This window comes from Microcebus murinus, chromosome 11, assembly GCF_040939455.1.
Source record: "Microcebus murinus isolate Inina chromosome 11, M.murinus_Inina_mat1.0, whole genome shotgun sequence".
In the NCBI taxonomy this organism is placed as follows: domain Eukaryota; kingdom Metazoa; phylum Chordata; class Mammalia; order Primates; family Cheirogaleidae; genus Microcebus; species Microcebus murinus.
In genome coordinates, this window is record NC_134114.1 from 70,165,681 (window position 1) to 70,192,891 (window position 27,211).

A 27,211-nucleotide genomic window follows, 5' to 3' on the forward strand; every position below is an offset into this window, starting at 1 on the left:
ACACATAGAGTAAAGATCCCGAGACTGGGAATTAGATTCCCTTGGTGCTGGCCCTCCGTCTCTCACTAATTAGTTGTATGACCTTTTTCAAGACAAGTTAACCTCTTGAATTTCAGTTTTCTCATCTGTAATTGTGAGTTAATCTAACTAGATGAACTTTTAATTCTCAATAATCCCCAATTCAACAATTTGTTATAACTCTTTCCATGTTTACGCTTGCTACGTCTTCCTTTCTTTGCAATCCCAGAAGCCAAAAAAACTATGAAAAGAGGTTTATGTTATAGGCAATGAAATATTATTTCCTAGATATAGTACAAGAAAATATACTGAACGCTGGTGTGAGAAGGCATCTAATCAAATCTAATTTCAAGTCACATTGCAAGGAGCTGTAGGGTGTGCCTCAAAGCTCATGATAGGAGGGAGTCTAAGTAAAAGGGGTGTGGACTCTCCTCTTTGGTTCCCTTATATCTGTTGTATATTGGGGGTTCCACATGTGTGATTTGTAAACATACCTGACACATCTTATGCACCTCCATGGATTCTTCTGGAACCATGGTCTCCTGGGCCCTCAGCTGCCTGTTGTGCCTTAGCTGCTCTGCTGGGCCTCCCTGGGGCTGATCTTCATCCCCCCCATCAGGACCAATTGACTGTGCTTGGGTCCTCATGGGTCTACCTGGGGTTGGCCAATATCTCACTTATCAAAATGGCCAGCTTCTCCCCTAGGCTGCCAATGTGGACCCACCCTAGCTGCCCCTTGTCTAGATCTTCTGGCTTCTAAGGTCACTTTTGCACTTGAATGCAAAGCCACACTGTGGGGATAAGATCTGGCTCCCAGACCAACTGCCAAGGAAGCCAGAGGAAAGCCAGATGAACCAATGCAGAAGTTGTCTCTGTGTGGGGTGAACTCTGATCAATGGAATAGGAGATGGGAAGCTAACATCCTAAATCTCCTTTCTCTCATAGACTGTTCTAAAATGTTATTCTCCATGTTGCTTGTCCATACGCGGCCTTGTGGGTGCACATGCTAAGCAATCAGCTGTGTCCCTGAAACACAGAAAATAGTGACTAGTCCACGAACATATCGCCTTCTATTGCTTCCTAACCTTCTGTGCTCATGTTCTTTCTCCCTTGCTGTTGCTGTCAGGGATCCTACAGACAGTAAAGCACCAGCACCTAACCATTGCCTCAAGCTCTGTTTTCTAGAGAGCTAAGGCAATGACCATTAATGCAGTTCAACCCTCTCAGTTAAGGATGTCTAAAACGCAAGCCTGACCATGTTCATCTCATGGCTTTCCCCTGCTTACGAGAATCCTAAGCAAGCCAACAGTGCCCTCCCTGATCTACCATCTAGTTTGTGTGTCACTTGCTGATGCATATTTACTACTTGTCATTCCAGAAGGTATATCACTATCCCAACATCCCTGCTAGGACTACCTGTTTCTTTATATTTGGACAAGGTAACCCCTCTACTTGGGAAGATATTACAATTCTCATTGAAATTACTAATTCTTATTGCATTTGTCTTTCTCAATATCCTAAAACACTTTGAAAGCAAAAACAATGTCTTATTCTTTGCACCTAGCACAGCACCTGGAATATAATCAGTGTACTGTATTAAAGCACTTATGGACAAGGAAATGGGGGTTAAGAGAGGCCAATAATTCACCTGTGATAACAGTACTTCATAGCAGCAGACCTGACACTAGTACATAATGTGCTCATTCTACTTCTACTATATTGTCTGTCTAGAAAGTGATTTGATTTCTAACACTCATTTTGATCACTCCTTCATAAATTCATTCTCTCTTTATTAAGTGTTTAAGTGGCAGGTCCTCTCTGTTAGATTGTGGAGATTCAGCACCTTCTCAACATTCTGGCTTCTCAGATTCTTGTTTCCAGAATTACCACAGACTCTGTGTTGCTCTGAACAAAGTTACTTGGCTTCAGAGTCCATGTCCAGGAGTTTAGAACACTGAAATTTGAATAAAGCTCAATTATTCATTAGTGTTGTGATATTAAGCAAGTCTCTTACACTCTTTGTGCGTCAGCTTTCCTCATTTATCAAATGGACATTTGTTTTGAAAATATGCCTGCTCTTTGCATCGAGTTATAACTCTATGAACACAGGAATAATAGATGAAAGAGTACTTTGAAAAGTTGAAAGTGCTATGTAAATATATCTGGTTATACTATCACATTTGCCTTAGTTTGATATTGGAGAATTCAAACTATCTGTACCAAACCCAACTCATCAATCAATCAATCCAATAATCAAAACAGATTCAAAACTGAAGATTTCAGAGCTACTTTCCCTCTCATTTCACAAATGGGGAAATTAAGGCTCAGAGAAATTAAGTAATGACAAGAACTTGAAGCACATTTCCTAACTTCCATATCAGAGCTTAAAGTCCTTTGCACATAAAACACACACACACACACACACACACACACACACCTTGAATTATGTAACCACATGAAAGGAGTGTTGATGTCTTTACTGACATCTCCCTCTAAGAGTTGAACAAAAAAAAAATCACAGAGTTCTTATCCCCTTTTTTCTCCCCTGCCTTTCCATCTGCCATCCCTGAACCAATGACCAACACCATTTCTTTCCAGATGAAATAGTCTTGTGATTAGCACCCTGGGTGTAAACGGACAAGTCTCCTGGGGTACAGGAAGTAAGTTTTTTGGATTATTTTTAATTTAAAAATAAGCCAGAAATCAAGCCTCATCAATATCTGACATATGCATTATGAACACAGGCGGCCCACACATCAGCAACGTCACAGATGGCCCCAAATATTTAGAGGGAAGCTCAGGAGCTGCGTCACACGAAGGGGCTGACGGTGGTGGCACCCTTCCGTGCTCACTTGCCTTCTCTGAATTGCAGAGCATACACGCCCTGTTAAGTGGATTTACGGATTATATAATCTAGTTTTAACTAAACTAATCCTCACAAAATGGACAATTGGCTTTAAAAGGTCCCAGTAAGGGAACTGTGGATTGAAGATAATGCTAATTGAACAAGCACAAGTGAACAGCAATGATAAACAAGAATGTGCAGAGCTGACACTTTCCCCCCACTTGAGTTCTGTGGCAGTCACATTATGATTCCCAGCCCAGAATCTGGTAGGACCAGATCAAGAAAGAATTCAGACAAAACAATCCCAAATCATCAAGCAGAATATATTTGCAGTAGAAATTTACATCTGCTCTCTTTAACAATGAATTTCTAAATGTATGTTATGTCTTAAAGTATTAGTTCATGATAGTTTGAAGCTGTCATGATTGGCAAGACACTTAAACATGCAACCTGCAGAGTAGGAAGACGAGCTTCTATGCAGTGGAGTGGGGGAGATTTTTAAAAACAAAATTTTACATAATTTTTAATAAATTTAACAATAAATTTTATGAAGCTTTTTGAGATATCTTGGTATGTGAGAACTATTTTATATTAGTGTAATGATACATATTTTAGAACATGTTATATTATAAATTAATACATAAACTCCTTAGAATGTCTAACATTTTAAAGAATTCAATATGGAACTGCTAAAACGTTTTCAAGTTCCATGATTATGCAGAAATTTTTATTCTATCTCTTGACATTACAAAATGCTAAACGCTCTTACTGCCTTTCTGTTGTTAGAAATTCTCACTGTTCAACTGTCTTTGGGGAGACTGCTTTATCAGAACATACTTCTGCAAACTTGTATAATTTCCTGTTCATTGACTTGAAGGTAAGCTATATAATATACATACAGCGGTACATGGAAACTGTCTTTGGAAACTTTTCCAGTTATTTAAGAAATATTGCAATAAGTTTAAACTTTCTCAGAAAATCATCAGAAGAAAAAACAGTAACCCATGTAAGAAAAGGGATTAAAATCTTAATATATTTGGTTTAGCTTGAATTTATGAAAAACCAAGACAAAAAAAATGACACACTCTATTTTTTATTTAAATATTGTCTAACTCTCTAATGAAATACTTCAATCTTTAGTACAAAAAATAATAAAATGTAATGATTTCATTTTTAAAAACTCCCTTTGGTTTATAATTTTCTGTGTTTTCAAATTAAAAATGAAGCAGGATTGTTTCTACTCTTTTTTACATAGAAAGTAAAAGAATCATCATAGTTTGGGTGTCACAAGTAAGAAACATTTCAAATCAGAATCTATAGAGAGTCAAGTGCTCAAATGCATTGGCTTTCAACCTTAAAAAATCATTAAGTTTGGTTAAGATCCAAAGTCAAGGCTGTTTCCCTCATTTGCCATACTGAAACTGAACACACTTGTGTGCATCTACACACCCCACATTCCCTTCTCCTCAGCATTAAATACAGAGCCATAGATTTATTTATACGGTTTTAGAATTTGAAAGCATTTGTTCTTCATCCAGAACTTACCATTTTAGAGTAAGTTTTTCTTATCATATATCATTAATAGAAAGGCTGTTAAAATTAAGCTCTCTACTCAAGCTTACATTTGTAGCATGGTGATGTGGGTAGTATCAATGCCTAGGCCCTGAGAACAATGCAACAAATTAAGTCAGTAGCAATTCACCAACTTAAAATATATGTACCCCAAATCAATGCCGCTTTAAAGATAAACACGCATTTTGCACACTAATAAATAATGCTATAAATCTTGCTATATTGGATTGCAAATAACTCCAACTGGATAAAATTGCATGACACAGGATTTACTTATTCTGCACGTTCATAAAAACAACTTGTTCTCTGACAGCACTCATTCTTGGCAATTTACCGCAGCTGTCAGCAGCCAATTTGTTCAGATTACTGCTCTGCATAAAAGTGTAACAATCACGAGGATTTATTAGCTGATTATCGTAAAGGTGGCAGTCCGTCTTGCCTGCCAAAATGCAGGTGATCAGAAAGTTAAATAATTACATGCAGATTAACATTATTTCACCTTCACTTGAAATTTGTAGTTCAGCGACAGGTAAAATTTGTTGTTCAAACTTGCAATATGGTGTGCATAACCTCAATTGGTTTACTGAGTACTTGGCATTTTATTGATCACTCAGTGGCTTCAAGAAAACACATTAAATACAAGATTGGGGTGAAACAAGCATGGACTTTAGGGTCTGGAGTCCTGGGTTTGAGCCTAAGATCAGTCACCCCAGTTGCATACTAGCCAAGCAAGCTCTTAACCTCCTTTGGCCTCACTATTTTCATCTGTAAAATTGGTATAATATGAAGCAGCCTTGTTACCCTATAGTGTTGAGCTAATGTATGTAATAGGGCGCTATAAAGCACCATTATGATTATTTCTTTCCATTCATGATAAATTTATTTTTACGTAAAATTTGACAGCATGGCTATCATGATGATAAAAAGTTATGATATAAACACCTTGGTAAATGTATAGGCTATTTTTTCCTCAAATACAACAATTTATTATTTTTTAAGTATAAAGATTAGACATTTTTATACTTTAACACATTAATTCTCCTCTTTGGCATTATACTCAAACATCTTTCCACAATCACACTGAAACTTTGTACCTTCCACTAAGTCATGTTCTTTTAATTGCCTTTTCATTAACGCTTGGTGTCAGATCAGTATGCATTCAGAGAGCAAAGAGGCATAACTTCCAGTATTAAATCAAGCTTAGAGTATTTCCGTTCAAATCCAGCAAATATTTATTGAGGACCTATTATGGGATACTAGTCTAAGTATTGAAGATGCTTCAGTGAACAAAACACTCAAGAACCCCTGCCTTCTGTGGAGCTTACATTCCAGTGAGGGAAAATAAATGAGATGCATTGTTTAAATGGTGCTTACATTAGTGGAGAACACACAGTAGAACAGGGGAAAGGGAATGCCAAGGAAAGGAGGTTCAATTTTAAATAGACTTGGTTTGGATGCCTCCCTGGTGTGATATGTGTGCATAGACCTAAAGGTGGCAAAAAAGCAAGGCAGGTAGGTGGATCCCTGAAAAAAGAGTGTGCCAGATGGAGGGAAAGGCCCTGGGGTAGAAGGGTGTCAGGTGTGTTTGAGGAACAGCAAGAGGGCAGCATGGCTGGGAAAGAGTAGAAGGGTGGGGGGAAACAGGAGGAGTTTAGGGCAGGGGGTAGCCATGCTCTACAGAGCATTATAGGCCAACGTAAGGTCTTGGATTTTGCCCAGATTACCATGCAAAACAATTCAAGGGTTTTGAGCAGAAGAGTTAAACTATTTTATTCACATTTTAAAAATATTACTCTGGCTGCTATACTGGAAACAGACTGTTGTGGGAGGGAAAGTGTGGAAGGAAGAACAAGAGGCTGTTGCTATTGTCACACGAAAGCTAATGGTGGCTTCAACCAGAATTATAAGGATAGAGACGAGAGGTAGTGAATTCTGAATACGCTTTGAAGGAAAAGTTACCAGGTTGCTAATGGATTTGATGAGTGAGAGAAAGAAAGGAATCAAAAACAGCTCTAAGAATTTTAGTGTTGGCCACAAACAAGGGAGAAGCCTGCAGGAAGAAGAGGGGCTGGAGGCCAGAAGTTTAGCTCTGGACATGCTAAACTGAGGAAACCTATTAGACATTCAAGTGGTAACATCAAAGGGGCAATTGGATACAGGAATCTGGAGTTCAGAGAAGAGTTACAGAATGGAGCTGTACATTTGTACTTGTCAACCTATAGCTAGTATGGAAAGCACAAAAAAGGATGAAGTCACCATGGGAGTAAGACGCCCAAAGAGTGAGCTCTAAGGCTCTCCAAAACTACAATATAAGGGAGATGAAGAAAAATCTGTGATGGAGATCAAGAAGGAGCATGAAATGAGGTAAGAAGAAAACTAGGAGAGTGCAATGTCCTGGAAGGCAAATGAGAAAAGTGTTTCAAGGTAAGGAAGTAATTAGACGAGTCCAGCATGCTGCTGGGTCAGGAGAAGATGAAGATTGAAAACTGGCCATTGGATTAAACAATGTGGTGGTCACCAGTGACTTTGACAAGAGCAGTTTTGGTGGACTGTTCAGGGGCAAAAGCCTGACTGAGCGGGTTCAGGTAAGAATGGAAGTGGGTAATGTTCAGTGCTAAAATAGTTTTAATTGTTTCGACACTCCCGATTTGCAAGTAGTTCCTTCATTCATAGCCAGTCTTCTTTTCATTATGAAACAAACAAGAATATCCTGTTACTGAGTTTACATTTACAAAACATATTTTCAAAAATTGTACATGACCACAAAATGGAAAATAAAATGAATAACAAAACCAGAGGACAAGAAACTAGTCTACATAGATAATCTAATTCATAGAAGTGTTCTCAAATATGGGACTCAGATAATACCTATTAAAAACTTATTAGCCATTGAAGGAATAGTATTACCCTTCATGACCAACTTTAAATTTACTTAGCAGCCACCAGCCAACTCTCAGAATAGTCTCTAGTTTCTAAATTAATGGACATAGAATGCTGCAATCATAGCTGGTAAAAGGAGACAGAAAGTCACAATGGCAGTCTTACTTTTGTTACTTTACTCCGAGAACTCAAATTTAATGGGAAGGTAACTCAATTCACTTCTAAAGTATTCTAGGAATTTAGTAATTCTATTATAATCTGCATTATCTCTGCTGTTACTATTCATCCTTCAAATAAACAAACACAACTTACCTGATTCTTAGGTATAATAATATTAGTATATTGTTTTCAGTGACACAAAGTGTTTAAAGTACAACTCAACAAGCATAAAGTTAGACAATGAGATTTCTGGTTCTATCTGGACATCAAGTAAATTTGAAATGATGATTCACCATATCACTTTTTCTGCAACAGGCATCTACGTTAAATTAGTAGTGTGTAACATGTTTCTATTGCCTATCTTTGATTATCTCAAAATTCAATACTCACTCCCTTCATTGTGTAAACCAGCTTAAATTGATACTCAAAGAGCTGTCTTATCTACAACTGTGCTCTAAAACTTGAGCTTAAATAGATAGTTATGTTTGGCATATGACCCAAAATTGATTTATTCTAATTTTTCCAAACCTCATAAGACTTTCTTAGCTTCCACAGGTATATAGAGCAATCTCCATGATCTTCTATCTAGCTATTTGTCACTGTTCTCTCAAAGTGTGCTGAAATGTGGACAAACCCTTAGAAACAAGGTGAAGTGAGAGAAACAGGTCTACCCCTCTGCCAATTATTTCTGCCCTTGAAAAATTCCTAATATTATCAAGTAAAGAAAAGGGAAAGGTCAGTGCCAAATGGGCTAAGAAATATACAATTTTCATAATTTCTAAATTTGGACATTCTTCCTAAAGAAAAAATACACAAAAGACATATGTCATTATTAAAAAAAAGAAGAGAAAAAGAAATAGGAAGGACTTTATATAGTATATACCTAGAAGTACAGAAAGCCAGTATATTTTAGAGTATAGTTTCCTTCATTATTTTATAACAAGGTTGAATACAAAGTAATGAGATTGAGATAGCAAGTTTCACATGACCACCATTCTTATTATCTTGTGGTCACCAAACATAACTAGTGTTTTTTATAAACTATGAAAATAAATTAATTGTTCTAGGAATAGCTAGGTGGAATCTACTTGAAAGAGCTTATAGCCTATTGAGGGAGATAGAATCATGAATATATAATTATAATGAAATGTATTTGAAATATTAACTGATGTATACCACTATTTAAGCTGGTGGTATATCCCAAAGAGAACAAGATAAAATTTTGAGACAACTCTGAGAATCCTGTTTTAAGGAAGGGAAAAAATGTGCAATAAAGACTAACACCTTAAAAAGGATTGAAATGTAACATAGGATTAGATTACAGTGGTGTTTTTCCAATTTCATTTTATAAGTAAAATAGTAAAAGTTAACTGAAGCTCATCTTTGACCTCTTACTTTATAACCCTATGAAGAATACTATTTATTGCTTAAGACATACCAGAATCACAAAAAAATGAAGAGATAAATATATTGGGTTGGATTCCTGTTCTTACTTTTCTAGAGTAAAATTCCCTTTACTATTAGTATGCATGAATTTTCCTCAGGCTGTATGTTTAAAGACTTGGAATTCATGTGAACTACAAAGAAGAAATATTTTTTTTAAATGAACAAATTCTTCGGTACGCCATGCTTTAATATCAGTATTGGCAGGTTTCAATGTATTTTGCTACAAAGACACATACATAACTAATGAAAAGTATAAAAATAGGCTTTAAAATAAGAACAATTCATATAATTCAAGTAGTCATTCAAATAACCTTGACTTTGTGGGAAAATGTCGTGTAAACCTCAGAATACTCCTTTGTTGGATGCATTATCAGATTAACATGGATCTGCCTCACTTACATGCTTCCACTAAAACTTGGAAACTCTTTACAGATTTATGAACTCCTAAGAGATTATAAAGACTCTCTACCTTGTAGGGAGTTGTTGAAAATAATCCATTTTACGGTCACAATATGCTTTATGAAAATAAATATTATCTAAGATCACTGTACAGACTATGAATATGCTCTTTGTTCCTGTAGGTATCTTATATCAGATGAAATTCCTCTTTCTCAACTCCCATAACTTTTACGCACAATTTTTCTGACATCTGGAGAAAATTCTGGATATCATATTCAGATAGCCCGTGTCCATCAACTGGTCAAAACTGCCACCTACTGGTCAGTTTTTGAATCTATTTTTCAGTTTTGCCTTAGCATGGTAAGGTCTCTTTCTTCGACAGTACAGATCATCCACAACAACTAGACTTAAAGTAAATATTTCCTTAACAAAAATTCCCTCTCTCTAGGGTGAACCAAAAATACCAACTTGTACAAACCTGCCAATGAAATCATCCCTTTTCCCAGCATCTTTGTCCCATGCAGTGATATCGATGATTCCTCCTCTTTCTTCATAGAGATGAAAATCAAATTGTTCTCTCCACTGAGGATTCAAAGTTTTTGGCATAATCTGGAAAACCAAAAATTCATTACTGTCTTACTGATAGCAGCTTTAAAAAATTTTTTTGATACACTAAATCAAACTTTAGGTACTATGGTATCTGGAAAAGAATGTCAGTGTGCTATCTGAACAAAACATTCCAGAAATAATGGAAATGAGGCCTTGGATCTCCAGCATCTTTACTACATAATTCCTACATGGACCCCAAAGGACACATCCTGAAAATCAAGAGGCATCCCTTGACTATCTTAAATAACAGATGAGAAATATAAATTATGAAGGAAAGGTAAATAGTGTATAAATGCAATAGCTCCCTGTGAAATCCCAGCATTTGTTTTATATAATCACAGTTAATGCATGAAGACACAACTCGTAGTAAGTTATTTCATAATAAAAGATGATGAGGAGACCAAGAGTTTCTTTGTTGTTGTTGTTCTTGCTCCCCCCACTCACTGGAATCCTGAGCTGAGCACAAGAAAAACAGACTATGAAGTTCTAACGGAGCAGAAGGAAAATGTAAGTAGCATTGGGGTGGTCAAACAAACTTTTACCTTAGAATTGTAGCACTGATGTACTATTCCCATTTTATAGAGAAACTAAGACCTAGAGTTTAAGTGACTCCCTTAAGGTTAAGGTGTTGTTGTATCTAGACTCTAACTCCCAAAGTCTTTGATTAGAGCTTCAGGACTCTTCCCCCAAAACCATATGCCAAAAATGTTTGCAAATTAATGAGTATATGTGAGTATATATGGGTATGTACATATATATATGGATATATATATTCCTCATGTTGCATATAGAAGAAAGATCTCTTATCTAAAGTACAATTTTGTATCTTCCATTATTCAGATAAGACACCTGGTAGAATCAATGAACAAAGTGACCCATATTGATGTCTTTTAAAATTCCATTCACCAGTTGGTTAAACAACACTCATATTTGTTTGACTGTTCTTTCCTTTTAGCAGGAGGGTGTGCAGTGGCCTTTTCTCTTTTTAATGTATGACAGACAGATCTTCAGATGTAAAGAGTTTGAAAGCAATGAAGTATGTTATGTGCAAAGGTAATGCAAATGAATCACAATTTTTAAAGTTCATAATCTGAAATTAATCAGCAATAGATCATGTTAAGAAAGAGCAAAGAGAGACACATGTCCATAGCTGGGTTTCATATTTCATACCTAAAGAGCAGAACTATAAAAATAACTAATGTTTTAAGCCTACTAGAACATGAAAATGGTATTAATTGAGAAAGGAAAAGATAGAAGTGGCCACAGGTACCTATTTTTGGAATCAGTAGTTACTTTAAAATATGTTATTAAGCCTAATGGCAGGAAAAAAAATAGATGGCATTCGATAAATGCTATAATTCAAATGTCTTGCAATTGGGCTCAGATGCATTCCTATGGTATTTTGGGGTATGATCTGTCTTTCTTATCTGGCCATAAACAGACTTTTTGTTTTTCTTTTGTAGGATTATTTTTTCCATATGGTTCCTTCATATCAAAGTGATGTCTTCCTTTTCCATGTGGACACTCCTTATGGTAACCAATCAGCCTGTTAGCAGTGTCTGCTGCCCACTAACAAATCAGTTCCATGAAATTCTAACTACCTTAAGTACTGATGAAAACTTCCTGGGCTGGAAGGGACCCAGACAGGATGGTTATCAAAAATACATAAAAATGATGACACCAAAGTAAAGTAATTCTCATCAAAATGGAATGTGATCTTGAATATAGGATGGAGATGATCAGTTGTCCTAAGATATCTATGAACACCAGCTGTAAAAAAATGACCGGTAAAGAGGTCACAGTTGAATACAGCACAGATAAGACATGCACCCCAAATATAGCTATGACTATTATGACCTTTACTAATTATTATGACTTTGTTCACTTATTATTACTATTAATGTAATTGTTACTACATGATATACTTATTACTACTGTTGTCACTCCTCCTCTTCCTTCTGCTATTAACATTTACTGAGTGCTTATGATGGACAAGGCAGTATTCTAAGGCCTTTACATGCATAACTTATATTCATTTAATCTTCCCAATAATTTTGTTAGGTATGTATTATTTTAATTGTCAGTTTTACAAATGGGGAAATTGAAGCATGGGGAGACAAAGTAACTTGTCCTATGGCACATTGCTTATAGTGACAGGAAGAATTTGGCCCTTTGTTTTCTAAATAAATTTAAAAATTTGGAATTTGCACTGGTATAAGTCAGGTTGAAAAAAATGCCTCAGAATAATGTACAAAGAATTTTATGGCATGTAAAATAATGTTATTTGTAGTACTGATATTAGCACTACTTATAAAAATATTAATAGCCAATACTCTTTGAGCACTTTATGTGCCAGGCATCAACTACGTTTTTTTCTAGATTGTTATTGTTTTTTTAATCGTCATAGTTATGCCAAGAGATGGTTTCTACCACTCTTCCTGTGTTAGACATGAAGAAATTGAGACATAGAGAAGTTAAGTAGTTTACCCAAGGTCACCTACCACATAAAGTAAGAAATGTAATACAATTGTTGGTCTTGTTTTCTGACATGATGTTCAAAGAAGTTCTAGTAAGCATTTAGAAAATTATCTAGTGTTTTCATTTCCCAAAGCGTAGCTATTAACCAAGCAATGCCTTCCAAATGTGGACAGGAACACAATGGAGATGTGGCTACCTTGCTCTTGTACTTCTGATGCCCAAGCCGGAACTTCACGTAGGGGTCGCTCAACCCATTGGAATCCATGGCCTTGAGGTCTCTCCCTTCAATCAAGGTGATGCTGACTATCCCTCTCCAAAGATGTGATTTTCTGTGTAGGTCTGACAGACGTACACTTTGGGTCTGAAACTTTTGGCAAAAGAAAACCGAGTTAGGTTATTATGTTTTAAACCCAAATACCTCATTTGGCTTTACCCTTTCCTCTGTTGTCATAATTTTTCAAAAAAATAAAGAATAGGCAGTTATAATTTTTAAAAAATAAAAGTAATTTATGGAGTATTATGTATTATAAAATTATTAACAAATTGTGAAATTTTGATAAATATGCTTGTTGCATAAAAGAGATGAGTACTAAAAATACAGTCAAGCTTTTCAACTCTTACAATTATAACATGTAGGGACTTCAGGAACATCAGAGAACATCTGCATATGTGTCAAATAAGCCTAGGTCAAAATATGTATAATATAAATATTATAAATAACAAAGGCCTCATTCACACTGTGGTAGTTAATTTTTAACTCTATGTTTTTGAAGGTCTCTTTTTTGTGTTACAAATGGATTTTACAGGTGGTTTTAGTTGTAAGATTAGTTGCAAGTAGTATTCAGATAATTTAAAACCTTTTTTCTTGCCACATTAGGAGTAATTGGGTTTCAGCTCACTTAAGAACAATTTAAGGTACCACAGGACAGAAAACAAAATCAATATGCCCACCCAAGATGTCTTACTTATGCCTGAAACTTGCATCACAAATATTTAAAATTAATTTAAAAATTATATATGTGATTTATAGTGGCAAATATATTTCTGGATTTATTTCACATTCCAGTATTTGAATATTTTCTTCAATGATTTTTATTGTGTTCAATTCTAAACCACAGCATTTAAGCCAGTGAACAAAATAAGATTTTTAAAAAATTACCAAGTCTACTAAAAATGTCCACATAATCTTTTTGAACTAAACAGTATATACAACAAGCCAGAGAAAGTAGTAAATGTTAAAACATTTTCAATCTCTATTCAGTATCAAGCAGGACTATAAAAGTAATCATTTTATATTATCAAGTATTTTTTCACTTATGGTCATTTCATGAGAAAACTTGACATTACTCTGAACCTCTAAGTATGCTTCTGAATTATAAATTAGCCCTACTTTTTGCCTAATATCTTCTACATTAATGTTATAAAGTTACAGCCTGTTTTGTATAACTCCCCCTCCCACTTTGACTTCCTACCTTTTTCCACAGCATAGAAATGCCATAGACATTTTTATCTGTCATCATCAAAAGTCATGCATTGTGGAGTATTTTATTAGTAAAGGGAAAATCACATTCTTCAAAAGATAATACTTCTAATATTTGAACATTTCAGTAATAATCTTTCTAAATCACATTGCATATTTCCCTGTCTTATTGAACAAAAAATTTTGAACATCACTTGGTGGGTCTGCCTTATTAATACCAATGCAGGACTTTGCCTATGAACTCCTCACCTCTGTGAGCTTCAAGGGCTACATGTCCATGTGTGTTCTGAAGTGCAAAGGAGAGTTCATGGAGCACCTCCAAGTTCCACAGAACTCCATGCCCACTTCAGCTAGAGCCCCTCTGCTCCCATCTCTATATTAGCTTTCCACATTAGATTTTATTTGAACAAAGGGCTTCTCAAAATAATTGTTTGGAATTCATTGCACCAAATGATGGTCAAGGTCTTTTTTTAGTTCTATGATTCATGCTACTTATTATTCTATGGAGCAGCAATAGATTATGATGTGTGATAGATTGATTCAACCACTTTTGCTGCTATTGAAACTGCCTCTAACATCAGACTCCAAAGAATCAGATTCTAAACTTTGGATCAGAAAGTTTTGTTAAGGAATATGAGTGGAAATGAAAGAAAGAAAGAAAACAAATATGGTGGCAAGGAAGAAGAAATAATTATTTTAGCAAAGACCAAGGAGTTAATGGCTGTCCATTTATATGGAGCTTAGAATTTAAAAGTATGTATATTTACCTTATATCATTTGGTTTCAACTAAAACCCTATGAGGTAGAAAGGCAAGACCTCTTAGCCCCATTTTACTGATGATGGACTTGAGGCTCAGAGTGGTTGGGCTCATAAATGGTGGATGTGTGATTAGAATGCCAGTATTTCTGACCTTGATTCTTGAGCTTCTCTCAACATAGGTGTTTAGGGCAAAGACTCTTTCATAGGTTTAAATATAATCATGATTTCAATATAAAGTCGCCAAAGGATACTCTCCAGTTAAGTAGGTTAATTACATTTGAAATGATATTCCAGGATAGATTTTTCTACATGGCCAATTCATGAAATCACCTTTTACTTTTCTATTATGTGAATGCATGTATATTTATATTTACAGTATTTCAGCTTGTTGGAGAATATACTTAATGCTATTTTCGATGTACTCTATAGAAGCCATCAAATTATAGTTGAGCACAATGCAGGTTACCAAGCATCTTCAATTAACAATGCTAAGCTAGTTTCTTTAATAATACCATATCTGAAACCCTTTCTTTCTTGCTCCTCTTTCATTCTTTTACATAAGAACATGAACTTGACTTACAGAGTGAGGAAAGAGAAAGAATGCTTTCCATGGGATCCTTCATGCTTTCATAGAATAAAATGAACTTAATGGAGATTTTACCTACTGCCATTAGTTGTTATGAAATGCTTTTCTATAACCTGGAAGAACATTCCCAAAACAACTTGGGGACCTAAGGAGGAGGAAGAAGGAGAAGATTTCTTCACAAAAACAGGGCTAACATATGTGAGAATTAAGGTGACCTGTGCAAAAGTCTAAGAAGAAGGGAAAAAAAAAAGTTTCCAAAGACATATTATTCAGATTTCTAAAGTAATTTTTTGCTTCTTCAATAATTTTTGTTCAAAATGGCACTTCTCTAAAATGAAGCTCCATAATTCAGCTGTAGATTTTATTGAGCAACTATATAGTCATGAAACAGATACATATTTAGTCTAAGTGTGAACAGAAACTTGAAATACTATTATAAGGTAAAAGCAGAAAATTAAATTAGACTACCAACAGACAATCATGTAACATAAATATTCACTCACACCTTTCTAGCAGTTTTCTCACTATGTGACTTGGGCATGTTGCTCCATCTCTGAACTCAGCCTCCTTATCTTTGGCCTTTAAGACTGTACTCTAGGTCCTTGAGTGCACTAAGAACACTCTTCTGTGTGTGTATGCGGGGGTGGGGAAGTTGTGTGTTAGGGGCCTGCATAGGAAAAAGTATATTCCATAAACAATGAAGATTCAGCTTGTCTAAGATAGTCATTTATGTTACCTTTACCTATTTTTCAAATCAAGGTTCTGGGGAGCTCACTGACGTGTGGTGATAAGCAGAATTCTGCAGCTGAAAGGAATTTTGAACACCACTAATTTTGATGTTCTCCAACGCACCTTCCAAGTCACTTGCTCTGTGTAAAAGTTTCCTTCCTTGGTATGGCAATGTGTGATCCATAGACCAGCAGTATTGACATCAGCTGGGAAATTGTGAGAAATTCAGATCCTTTGGCCCCATCCAGACCAATGGCATCTGAAACTCTCGGGGAGTTAGCCCAGCACGCTGGTTTAATTGGCACTCCCAGGGATTCTGATATGCACTCAAGTGTGAGAACCCTTGTTATGTAGTGCACATGGACTGGCCTTCTGCTATAATCTAATACATATAATTAATTAATGTAATTGTAAACATTATCCATTATCTAGCATAGATATTATTTATACTACTTAAGTCCTTCTTTAGTCCTGCCTCTAAATTTAATGATCAGGAATGCAGATTGGTCTAGATATTTGGAGCATTTAAAGAGAGAAGTAGGAGCCTACTGAACAATTATAAAAAGCTTAACTTATTTCCTTTTCTTATTAATTTTTTCCTCAAGTCAATTTATTGAAATTGCCAGGCTTGATCCTCCTGTATTTCAACATGTGCCCCACGTGATTCTCATTCACACCAAGGTTTGAGATTCACTCTCGTAAGGAGTATGCATCCAAGTTTAGAACTAATAAAAAATTATCAAGATACCAGGTAATAATATAAATTTCAGAGTCCGAAGCAATTAGTCAACAACATGGATCTTTAGTTAGATTTTAGAGATAATAAGCTGGCACTTTAAAGAGAGTATTAATTTACTTATATTATTCCTTGAAAAAGAATTCAAGATTCCAATTCCTTTTCATATGTATGAAATAGGTTAGGATAGGGAATGGGATTTTTAGTAAGGTAAGTTAGCCCTCAGAGTTCACAGCTCATGCAAGTTTAGAAAAAATAAATGAACTGAATGGTTGAACTTACTTGTGTGTTTTGGCAATAAGGACTCTGAAGCTCTGTTCTGCAGAAGCCCAGGACAGGAAGAACAGGCCTGCCGCACGTCTGGATGGAAATGAACGATCAGAACTCTATGGGAAAGCTTGGTGCCACTCTCAACCCTCATTTTGATCAGCATTTAGAATTATTCTTCAAAAGACATTATTTGAAAAAAAAAAGAAGTGTACTTGTTTCTCAAGTCACTGTCACAAAATGTCTTGCAGCACAATGAAGATAAATGCCAACGCAACTCTATAGTTTCTAGATACCATTTTCTTTAGCAGAATGATGCTGCAGTGGTCAGAAAAATAAAGCCTAGAGATTATATGGTGATGGAGACGGCTTAAGTGGTTTCAAGTTTTTGTTAATAGGCATATCAGGGAAAAGAAATAAAGCAACAGAAATCATGGAAAGAATAATTTTTCCAAGTCTGCTGCTTAAGATAATTTGTGAAGATTTTTACAGTGTTAAAAAGATGACAAGCCTCTAGAAGAATAAATGTTACATGAACAAGCAATAGCTATGATCATATTAACCTTGCATCCCACATGTGAATCTTTTAAATGATTAAAGAGATATCTCTAAAATATCAGAGAAATGTGGTCCCATGTAACACTTCCCTTTGCTACCAAAATGCAACCAAGAGACCCCTTCACTACTGAGACCAATAGCAGCAAGAGATGGATTAAAAAGATACAGCAGAATAAGAAATTATGGAAAGAAATTGTCATGGTGGAGCTGAAAGTTTGTATTAAAGGTCTTCCAGCACAGCTAGAGAAAGTTTCTGACCAATGGTATTATGATGAGATGAGAGTCATCAGCTTTAATGGCATAAATAGGGAGGATGGGATCTGGAAAGTCTGAAAGATAGCTTAGATCACACAGAAGGACAGGAACATTTATCAAACAGCTATTACTTGCTGCATTTTCACACTACAGTGTTTTTCAGGATAGAAAACAGTAAAGAAACTGAGGCACAGAGAAGACAAATAACCCTTCTCAACTCAAAGAGTAGAGACTGGCAAGACTGAGATTTGAATCTGGATTGCTGATACCTAATCTTTGATTTTCACCATTTATTTTGGACAGACCCTCAGAAGGTCATGGTACAAAAAAAATAAGAAGGAATTAATTGGTATGGAATTTTCAAAATGCTTTTGTTTAGATAAAATTTATCCTTAGTTATAGATCATTGAGAAAGGCTAATCAGGGGCTTAGAGCAAGTAAAAGTAGGTGGGTGGTAAGAACCCTAGCATATGTTATTCAGTAAAGAATATGAGAGTTGACTATAGTCTATGATAAATTATAGTCTAATGTCTCTTAATAAGGTGGTGAAGTTATAGAATCTAGCATATAAATTGAGAACACTTCTATATTTCAATTCCAGTTAAGAAAGTTTGCTATTTCCATTCCTTGAAAAGCTAGACCACTAATAATAGGATATATCCCATAGATCAAAATCAAAAAATCTATTTAGATTTAACATGTGACTAAGGGAACATAGTTATACCAATCCTCTCCCTGTTATGGACAAATAATCCTTGCCTTTTGTTATCCTGGATTTTATTACCTGTGTACAACCTAATCCTTCCAAATGAGACCCAGACACTGAAACTGGAGTGAAAGACATTGCTTGTGTGTTTACAATAAGCCGTGCGTGGAGTCAGCGCTTTCCTCTATTTTCAGCACAGGGGTGCACGTGCTTTTATTTAATCAAATGATCCCTGAGACACTACAAAGAAGAGATAATGACAGCCTAGAATGACTGTTTTGTGCTGCAAAGACTAGAGTGTGGAGCAATTATTAGCTCAATCCCAGGCACAGGCATGATCTATCTTTTCCTTTTCCTGCCCAGTTTATTCCAGTGAATTGCACCTGGATGATGAAGTCCAACAACTACATTTGTTGTGTAGTCTATCCATCCTCTAAAGGCAGGATTGCTTTTACAGAAAACCCTCCTGATGCTTTGTGCAAGCTAGTTTGAAATGTCTCATCTAATAATAAAGCTTTCATCCCTTTTTTCTTAGAAGATGGTTTACTGGCACCATAATCCTTAGAAAAATTCTTCTGGTTTTTATCCTTTATTTTTCTTTTGTATTTCTATTGCTTCTTAATACAACTTATGGTGCCAAGAAGCTATTTATGTTTACTTAAGATGTTTTAACTATCCTCTCCAACTTTAATTGTGGCCAAAAGTTCTTAAGCTTTTACTATGTTTGTTCAAAATAAATACTAATAAAAAATCATCATATATATTTGATCTTAATGGTTTGCTAAAACAATCTACAAGTTTCTACCAATGATATGGGAAAGGAATAATAGTTCTGGGTTTCACTTACAGAGATCTTTATTTTTGAGACTTTTAACTAAAAGTTATACATATTTTTAAAGTCTTATTTTCATACCTAAAAATGAAAATAATTTGTGAACTTTTCTTGGGTATATATTATACATGGTTGAGTAGTTCAGAACGTAAGGCCTTCAGCACGGGATCATATTCCTGTTTTACAAAATCCCTAACTCTTCTTAGTCTTCAATCTTCCTTCAACCACACTTTTGCTAGACCTGACCATAAGGCTCTGACATAACTTCCAATAGTTCTGTATATTTTTACGTACTCTTCTTTGGCTGTTATAATCATTTTCTCTGTTTTTGTATGAGGGATCTTGGCATATTCTAGTATTTCTATTTTTAAAATATTAAACATTTCTCTTTTTCACTATAATATTCTTGGAGTTTGTTCAATTAATTTTGTTATCAGAGTCCAGATGTCCACTCAATGGAGATAACTAGGAAGAAACTTAGGTGTGCTAAATATTTGAAAGAACTGCACTAAGTTATCTTTAATGGGAAGTCAAAATCTTTAATAAAATTCTGACTTAGAGCAGTCCAATATGATTTCACATAATTTTTATGGTTTTTATGAGAAACATGGTAATTGCCATATCCACTGCTTAATGTTACATACAGTGTTGCTAACATACAGTGTTTTGGTGAATTATAAATGTTAGGCATTTGGAAAATTAGAATATCTCTGTATCACTTCAGTCTTTTCTTTCTATTATTTTGCTCTCAAGAAAATTAAGATGTAGCAAATGGCACTGACATTCCAGCCACAAGTTCTCACTAGGATACAGTTTCACTCAATGTAAATCAGTTGCTATCTCTTGGACACATGTATTGATTCTTATAAATCCTGATAAGAATTTCTCTCAAATCACATTCTGTTTAACTCACAAAGCACATGTACACTCTCCATGCATGATTTTATCTGAGCTATTTAGGTTTTTTGTATGTTTGAAAATGTCCATGGGCAACCTCCTTTCATCTACACCTCCCTGACAGAAAAACAATATTGCTTGGGTAAAGAGCAATGGTTATCAGAGTGACCTTTGAATGTGACTATGTGCGATAATACTCATCCAAAGTAGACTTGGTCACTGATGTTTTTGATTTTGTAAATAGCACATCAAGCACAGCCACTTCATGGCCCTCAAATACACCTGTGCATTGGTGGGTTACAGAGCTGCTGACAAAAAGGGTCACATATTGCAAGATGAATTTGAAAGGGTCTCAATTAAAAATAAAAGAAACAAAAACAAACAGCTAAGGAGAAGCTCTACTTATAAATGACATCTGTATCCATCATCAACCCAAAGAGGACCTCTACTGCTTTCAGTTCTTCAAACATTTATTTCTATGGCATTCAGAATGAGAAATATTGGTCCCAACCATACCTTGGGCAATGACATCAATTCTCTGGGCCTTAGTTGCCTCATTGGTAAAAATAAATGTCCCCTAAAGGTTCTGCCTTTATGGCTCAATTCATTTGTCACTTGTTTGTTGTCATATGCTCAGAAAAGACATTACCACTATATCTTAAATTCAAAAAACTTTTTTAGAAACTTGCATATTTGTTACTCTAAAATCAGACAGTTCAAGAGATTGGGAAAGGTTATTAAAGAATAAGTAAGAATGAATACAACCCAATGGAAAGTACCAATAAGTGGAAAACTAACTTGGAATTAGCAAAGTGGAAAGAAGATGATGTTGGGAGAGCCACTTGGAACAGAAATCCTTGAAAAAGTATTATTAATAATTATGGAGTTGGCCCTGGTGGCAACTCTTCATTGACCAGTCTGAACATTTTCTGTACATAGAACAAACTCAACACAGAACATCCCCAAATTCTGCTCTCAAAAAGATGTGTCATGTGAATTTGCTATATTTGCAGGTCTTATGAAAACAGTGAAAAAATTTTGGGATAAAGCCATTTTCCATTTAAGGTTATGGAACAATGTAAAACCAATCTTCCTGTGTGTTCATGGACAATGCATGAACATATTAGAGGAATTATTACTATTTAAGCAAAGACACAGAATAACCTCAGTGAAGGCAGCCATACAGTAGACTGAAAGGAAATGAAGATGCTATAATAATTAAAATAAGCTCACAACAATAAACGGCTGCAAAAAGAATTGTAGTGGAGCAGGTGGGAATGAATAGATGTGCCTTATACTTGCCCACTGGTCAGTAAATGATTTAATTTGGTACCTGCCAGTCTGCTTAAGTGACACTGCAACAAATCTTAAAATTCCAAAGGAAAAAGGTAGTTTTCAATCATGAGCAGTTTGAGAACCAAGAAAGGAAAATGGCAAGGCCCTAAGAGTGTAGCATTTTCATTGCAATATCGATTGCTACATAATCATATGCCAAGTGTGAATTTTCAAAGAAAGAGGGAAATTTTTAAAGGCAAAGTAGTAAGTGCATTAGTAATAAGTCATGCTGTACATAACGCAGAATTAAGGCAAAGAAAAAATGGATGACAAAGCTCATTATGCTTAAATCATTGCAGAGTAAATTAAATTGCAATGGCATTGAAAACATGTTATCTGTGGAATTTTCATTTTTTCTTACTTAAAAGCAGAGTAGCTGTTTTCTAAATCATAGGATTTCTTTTCAAAGAAAGAGCACTGATTATCTAGTATATATATGGTATATACATCTAGTATAAATCATTGTAACAGAAGTAAATTTTTCTCAAACAGAAACTGAGCAGAGAATAATCCCATTTTACAAGAGAGGGAAACAAAAGCCTTAATAGACTTTTTAGACATCACCATCACATTCCTGGAGGGTCCCTATTGAGAATTTGGAATAAACTTGGTCCCACGAAGAAATGAATTTCAAAGAAATGTTAAATATTAATATATGAAGTTCTCTATTTTTCCAAATGAAGACATAAAAGAGTCAGTTACCTAGATGACTTATAATAACAGTTAATAAGGAAGGCAAATGAATACATCTATCTGGGAACCTATTTTAAAAAGTGAATTTCTTAATTCACATTTAACTTTCAAAATTACTATCCAGAACTAAAATTCAAGAATATAAAGGATTTAGACATTACCCTCCAAAAGAAAGACTTCACAGAGAAATAAGATCCAACCACTTCATTTTCTGAGAGTTCCTAAAAACAAACAAATTATTTAGCTAAATTTTGAGATGTTTCTGAGACTACTTCATTAGTATTCTAAATCAAAACAAATAAAATCAAAGCAAATAAAAAAACCCCAAAATTACATATCCTAAAAATATTTGGAATATTTAGAAATTATAAGTTTTCTTCTCTTGGGTAAATTAAAGTTGTTGTCCTATTCATCTCTAACATCAGTGATAGGAAAGTTGAGAGAGGTTTATTTCTGTAATTAAGAGTCTACTTACCTCTTTATTATTCTCAATTGTTCATTAATATATCTCAGAGTCTGATGTTTCATTATAGAAAGTAGAACTGTTTAAGCACATGTTAAGATTTTGAAATGAAGCAGATAATATCTGTTCCTTTTAACAAAACAACTGCATTAACCACAGACCTTCAGAGCATTTTTAGGGAATGATTACAGAAGTCTTATTTATAAAAATGTACCTGGTTAAATTTGGTATAAATTTTCTATCATAAAATTCTGAATTTTATGATATAATATATAATATAATATAATATAATATAATATAAATGACTTAGTTAACTTTAAGCTCCCCAAAAATAATTTTAAAAAAATACTAAGAGAAATGGCTATTGGGCTAAAAACAAAGCAGTGAATTCAAGTTGGATATTTTATTACTTAATTCTCAGACCTTTATAAAGCAAAACCAATTAAACTTTTGGAAATAAAAACTAGTTAACCATTTTTAAACAGAACATCTCAATTACATGCTTTCTTTAAACTTTAAAGTTTGCATCCTGTCTCTGGGTGTCAGTTAAGGAAAACTGATGACAGTTATGGGAAAGCATCAATCTTTGATGTTGTGATGAAGAGGAAGTAATTTTGCAACTTCCTTGATTATTCTATATTTTTTGTGTTAGCAACTAACATTGTGGTGCTCCAGCACCTCAGTCACACCTAATGCATGATAGGTGCTCAATAAATATTTGTTGATTTATGATTAGTCACTTAGAGTGACATTTGGTTAGGGACACATATTCCTTCCAAACATGATACCAAAAATCATGTTAGAAAATAATAATGAACCAAAATACTGTTGGGTGTTCAGCAGTTTGAATAATTTAAGTTTAGACCTAGGATTACATCAGAGATTGTCTATGCAATCTACCTATGTGTTTTATATGAAATCTGTTTCTCAACAAAACCAATTACATGTTCTCAAGTTACCTGCTTATTGTTTGGTCAGGTAATGTGACTAATATCAGAAATTTTTGGGAAAAAGCCCTTGCATTTAAGACATTGTTTTATCTTCACTACAGAGTTATGATTCATTTACATTTACACCTTTCTGTCACACTTGAGGCATAGTCACATCAGTTTCTAAACAAAAATTCTTAAAAAATATATTTACATTTGGATGTTGAGGCACAAACCTTGGAGGGAATCATTGCAGTAATTTTTTTATGTTAAACTATTTTTATTTAACTCAACCCCATCCTAGCTTTTAGAAAAGATGTATGTTTTCTTTTTGAATTGTCAATTAATTCTCTTCGCTTTGATTTGCAATTATTTTTAAATTAAGCAGCATGTTTAGCAACATGTGGAAAAAATTTTAAATATCTTATTTAAAAATTAGTGCTTGAACTATCTGTATACAAATAATTTCTCTTTATATAACTTGAGTCAATAACACAAGCTATGTAACTAGGGGAGTTTTTTCTTAATGCAAAATGTGTTAAGGCAACTTTAATGGAGATTAAAGCCTTGGCTCTAGACTCAAGATAGCTAATAAATAAGACAACTATTTAACATTTAAATGCACTATTAATTTACGTTTTAGGTGATCTAAGGTGACTGATACTGAAGATGCACCAAATCCTTACTTTCCAATCTTCCTCAGATAAATGCAGAGGGTACTGACCTAATTACGTGCAGAGTAAGCAAAGAGAAAAAGAGATTTGTGAATTTTAGGGGTGGGGTGGGAATTTTAATGATCAAGATTTAGGACTTAGATTTCTCTATTAAAATTTGAGAAACAAAAATATTAGCCACATTTGGATCCACTAAAGTCCCTAAGCTGTGCTTTTCATGCCATATTTAATTACTTCTGCCATTCATCAACTAAAATTTATATTTCATTTACAACCCACATTCTCATGTAAATTTAGAACTTTATTTCAGATGAAACAATTTAATTTTCTTATGGACCTTTATGCCATTTATTGCTCTGCATGAGTATGAAATTTACAACAGACCAGCCAAGACCTTCCTTTCACTAAAGTTTCTAAAGGTAATAACATCAATATTAATAACAAAACACCTGGTATCACAATAATGAGTCCTAAACAAAAGTGATGCTTTTATCATGAAGACCAAGAAAAACAGCATGAACTATTCAAGAATTCCAGAGAAGATTTGTCCTAGATTATAACTGCAGATATTTAGTTACACGTTAGTCTTCATCAAGACAAAAGACTAATAAGTGGGGAAAAGTGCCATTTAAAAAGTGCCAAGATTACAAAGTGACACCAAAGGAAACAGAATAAAAAACAGAGACATCAAATTGATACAGGAAAATTATTGAAGTTATCCTGAATAATGAATTGATGAATTATTTCTACTGAGATTTCTAATTTATGAAAGTAGTAAGATCCATTGGGAATATCTTATTGATTTCTAATTTTGTCTCCAAATATCTAACACAAAGAAAATGTTTTCTCAAAGATTAAAAAAAATCTATGAATCTAAAAATTAACCAGATTTTAAACTAAAAAATCCAGAAGATAATTTTTTGTTCCTCGGGAAAATGAAACTAAATGACAGAGGTTTTTTTGTTGTTGTTCTAACAAGTTAATATAATGCTATTTTTCAGCCATCTATATAAAATAAATCATAGAAATCTTTCAAGACTTTTTCATGAGATGGAACAAGAATTAGCCACTACACTTTTATTTAAAATGATATTAAAATTAGCCTTAATGTGTACAGGGCTTTCATACATGTTGTTATAGTTCAGGAATTCTTTAAGACTCCAATCATTCACAAAAGATTTGAAACTGTGAATCCTGAGAGGCAAATGCGAGAGTTAAGTTAGCTAGTATTCCCGATTATACAAGTATGTTTTTATAGAAGCACAATGTCCTTTTATCAATAACTTTTGGCCATTTAAGATATTAAAAAATAAGCAAATACACAAATAAATCATTTACATAAACTTTTCTGGTCAGACTGTAGTCACTGTTCATCAAAGCCAGGGCTCATGGATGCTTCCATCCTATCCATAAAGATAACTTATGATATTGACTAAGCCTACAATAGTCCTGCCAACCAGAGCTTTGGAAGCAGGATCCTCAAAAACTTATGAATTGTTTTCATTGTGGACATTCAGGGTTAAAACCAACAAATCTCCCCCATAATGCACTCAACATCTGTCTGTCTCTCTGTCCATCCATTCATCTGTTCAGCTACCATCCATCTATTTATCATTTATCATCTGTCTATCTCATTGAATTAAAAGGCCATGCAATCTGCAAGCCAACCCTTAGCTTGCATCTTATGCTGGCATCCTGTTACATTAGTTCTCCCCCTTTGATCAGCTCAGGAAGGGCCTTGGGAAACAAGTTTACTCACTTTGTAACACATGCCAGCAATGTGAAGGCCAATCGGCTACCACACAATAAACATCATTGACCTGGAACACAGGTGCTGTGGAATCCATCCTTTGCTTGAGATTACATTTTGTGCTTTAACTTTGTGCCAACTTATTCATATTTGCTCCCACAACATTTAAAAAATTCAACAAGAGAGGTCAAATAAATGTAATACCATTCTATAGCAAATCCCTATAGTTATGAATTATAATGCATAAAAATGTATGATAATTTATGTCCTTGGGGAAATATTGTCAAAACAGCAAGAAAAAAAATCATTTCAATATAAAATTTAATTATGGTTTCATGTATTTTATAGGATAATAAAATATTTACTGGCATTATAATATCTCTGTCTTAAACTTATTACAAATTTCAGGACTTTTGTTAGCTGGGACCAAAATATATTCCTTTTAAATAGACATGCTCATTGCTGTTCACCATTTGTTCATTGCTGCATTTTGGAATCTCAGAAGTCTTAATTCTGAGGTTGGATTTATAGCATTTCCAAATAATAAAGATTTGTGAGTACAAACAATGGCAAGGTAAAGATTTTTGAAAGGAATTTTATGTTTCCTTCGAAAACATTAAGCATATCATTTTTTCAAAGACATATGCATAATAATTAGAAATGTAGCACCAAAGAAAAGCCAATTTGGACGCTCATGGTTGTGAGTCTATGACCAACAAAGTTTTCAATTTTTTTGCAGCTTTTAAAAAATCCCCTATTTATTGTAAGGATATGGAGTCTTTGTAGAAAGAAGGACCTGATAATTGTTAAATATAATGATGTTTTTTTCATTCTGTCTCACTGACTGCGTGAGATGTGTGACAGATGTGTTAATCTGTTTCTCCACTGTTACTTAAATTAAAGCACTTAGAGGTTTTCGCTGATGCACTTTTAAAGTGTCATCCAAGGTGTCAGGTTTAACTACTACGCCCTACAGACTTACAGAGTTGAAAGTGTTCTCTAGTTTAAATTAACGATATCCTTGCCAAAAGTCTTATTAAAAATTGCTCCATTCAACCAATGAATAAAGCATTTTATAGTTCATTAAAATTATGCTAAGTGATTATAATAAAATCTTTATAAAAAAGATGTATTACTTAAAAAAAAAAAGATATA

At 34.4% G+C, this 27,211-nt stretch overlaps 1 protein-coding gene and 1 long non-coding RNA gene across 9 annotated transcripts in view; one reads left to right on the forward strand and one right to left on the reverse strand.

Annotated features, from left to right (window-relative positions):
• MCTP1 (multiple C2 and transmembrane domain containing 1) overlaps nt 1–27,211 on the reverse strand; it is a 496,961-nt gene that overhangs the window by 180,039 nt on the left and 289,711 nt on the right. For 4 of the 8 annotated variants that reach the window (XM_020290177.2, XM_076008192.1, XM_076008191.1 and 1 more), the window contains 4 exons: nt 22,402–22,461; nt 16,980–17,057; nt 12,603–12,773; nt 9,798–9,928 (listed from right to left, as the gene is read on the reverse strand). In XM_020290177.2, the coding sequence (XP_020145766.2) occupies nt 9,798–9,928; nt 12,603–12,773; nt 16,980–17,057; nt 22,402–22,461 (440 nt within the window). The remainder of the gene's footprint in view (nt 1–9,797; nt 9,929–12,602; nt 12,774–16,979; nt 17,058–22,401; nt 22,462–27,211) is intronic. The other 4 variants (XM_076008190.1, XM_076008189.1, XM_076008194.1 and 1 more) reach the window with 2 other exon arrangements.
• On the forward strand, nt 2,615–12,666 carry LOC142873748 (uncharacterized). Its single transcript, XR_012921715.1, has 4 exons — nt 2,615–2,678; nt 3,650–3,740; nt 11,392–11,461; nt 12,580–12,666. It is a non-coding gene; the product is annotated as an uncharacterized LOC142873748 (long non-coding RNA).